At 65.8% G+C, this 1,962-nt stretch overlaps 1 protein-coding gene across 1 annotated transcript; it reads right to left on the bottom strand.

Annotated features, from left to right (window-relative positions):
* Positions 1–30: 30 nt before the first annotated feature.
* LOC105310862 (signal peptide, CUB and EGF-like domain-containing protein 1) lies at positions 31–1,956 on the bottom strand. Its single transcript, XM_011386957.2, has 3 exons — positions 1,927–1,956; positions 538–690; positions 31–167 (listed from the first exon to the last, which is right to left on the bottom strand). Exons 1-3 carry the CDS (start codon positions 1,937–1,939, stop codon positions 31–33), a joined length of 303 nt encoding a protein of 100 aa, XP_011385259.2. The 5' UTR covers positions 1,940–1,956.
* Between the last annotated feature and the right edge of the window lie 6 nt (positions 1,957–1,962).

The raw sequence follows: 1,962 nt of genomic DNA, 5'->3' as shown, positions 1-1,962 counted from the left end.
GGGCCCGGGGGCAGGGGTGGCCCTGGATCGTCACAGGCCCCTATTCAGGGATGACACGGGCCCTTTCCTGTAAAGAAGCTCACTTACTTTCAAAATTTCCTGGTGGTTCTCCGAGGCGTATAGCCGTCCGTCCCGCACGATGTCTTCTATCAGCTGCTGGTAGTCCTCTGCCGAGGCCGGGGAGGGAAGGTGCAGGGCTCCAGACCGCCTGCCGCCCCTAGCCTCCGGCCTCTCCCTCCCTGCTCCAGCCACAGGCTGCTCTGCCTCTGAGCCTTCCTGTCCTCCAGCCAACACTCAACCTCGAGATTTGGTGGCCAGAAAACCCCTACCTAACCCTCAAAATTCTCAGAACCCAGTACCTCGCGGAGAAGTCCGCAGATCCCACTAATGGCCCCCTCATCTGTACCTCGTACCCGGTGTGGGCCTGTCCGTCCCTCCCACCCCACCTCAGGCTGGAGCTCCCTGGCCAGGGATGTGTGATCCATCCCGTGTGCCCAGGGCCAGCCCGGGCCAGGCACGCAGTGTGGCTGCGCGTACCGTCGTAGGTGACATAGGGCACTTGGAAGCCTTTGCCGCTGTTGCCTTCGTTGGACTTGAACTGGACCCAGAGCTTGCGGGAACGCGAGGTGAAGGCGATAGGCCGCTCGTAGGTCTGGCAGGTCTCGTAGGTGGTGACAGACGTGGGCGAGGCTGGGGGCGGGGTCACGCTGTTGGTCCTCACCTGGCCTGTCCTCCCCCCAGTCAGCTGCCCTGCTCTTCCCTCTGTCCCCACCTCAACCCCAGTTCCTACTTGACCTTCTGAGACCCGTTTCCCTGCCCCTCCTACAGGAAGCCTCCCTGCCTGCTCCAGCTGCACCCCGCCATGTTCCCACTCCGCTCCGCTGAACCTCCTATGACAGCCGCTCTGCACAGGGTTGTCACTGCTTCTCAAGGACAGGCCTCATGCTTGCACCCAGGGCAGAACCTAGGTGGGGCAAGTCAGGCTGGGTGGCGCCCCCTCCCTGTGGGCACATGGACAAGGCCAGCCTCCAACCCCTGGGCTGCCTGGGATGGCCAAAGGGGGCCCCGCCTCCTCACTGCTCCCTGGGGAGCCTCCCTTCAGGAGAAAGACGCTGGTGCCCCTAGAGCTCAGCCCTGTGGGCAGACAGTGGAGGGGAGGGTGCTGGTGGCTGGAGGCTGGTGACGGCAGGGAGAGGTGGTTCCGCTGGGCCCTGACTGGCCGTGGGACCCTGTGCAGCTCCGGGCCCTCCCATTCCCACACTTTCCAGTTGATCAGCTACACTGAGCGGGCGACGGTGGCAAAGGCCGAGCGAAGCAAAGGGGCACAGCCTCCCGCTCCCAGGCCGGTCCCCGTGTATCAGAGACAGCCTGGGCCCAGGTGTCTGGCTGGCTGTGCCCACCTGCGTCCTCTGACGGGAACGTGCTCCCTGTGGGCACGGCCGCCCGACAAGAGTGTGAGGTCCCTGGCCTAGGCACACCGTGAGGGATCTGACACTGTCCCTGGGGCGCTCAGGGGCATCTCTGCCTTCCTGGCTGCCATGGCCATCTGGGCTCACACTTGTCCTGGCCCAGCGCTCACTGCCCGAAGTCTCACCATGAGCCCCTGACAGGGCGGCCAGCCAAGAGGCTGGAGCTCGTGGAGGGGAAGGGACGGGCTGTCTGACCCTGGGAGGCTGTTGTGTGCGGGCACGAGCTGGCCCTTCTCCCCCACCCCAAGCCTCCGAGGGAGGAGGAGGCCCTGCGGAGTAGGCGGCCGCTCCTAGGGTCTTATTCTGGGCGGTGGGACGCCTGGGCTGAGACGCTTTCTGAGTGCTGTAAAGTCCCACTGTTGGTCAGAGCCTGGGCCCCGCCCCGCCCCGCCCCGCCCCGCCGGGCTGTGCTCAGGATGGGCGTGGCCGGCCGAGGCCCCGCCCCGCGGGCGCATACCACTCTTCCGCATGACCAGGACGTCCCCGCACTCAT

This window comes from Pteropus vampyrus, unplaced genomic scaffold (genome assembly GCF_000151845.1).
Source record: "Pteropus vampyrus isolate Shadow unplaced genomic scaffold, Pvam_2.0 Scaffold13932, whole genome shotgun sequence".
NCBI lineage: Eukaryota > Metazoa > Chordata > Mammalia > Chiroptera > Pteropodidae > Pteropus > Pteropus vampyrus.
This window is presented reverse-complemented; position numbering and strand designations above follow the sequence as displayed.

What these genes read in the sequence shown, in the direction of transcription:
- LOC105310862 (XM_011386957.2), bottom strand. An exon ending in GCCCTATGTCACCTACGACG is followed by an intron (nt 168 to 537) that starts GTACGCGCAGCC and finishes CGGCCTCGGCAG; the next exon opens with AGGACTACCAGCAGCTGATA.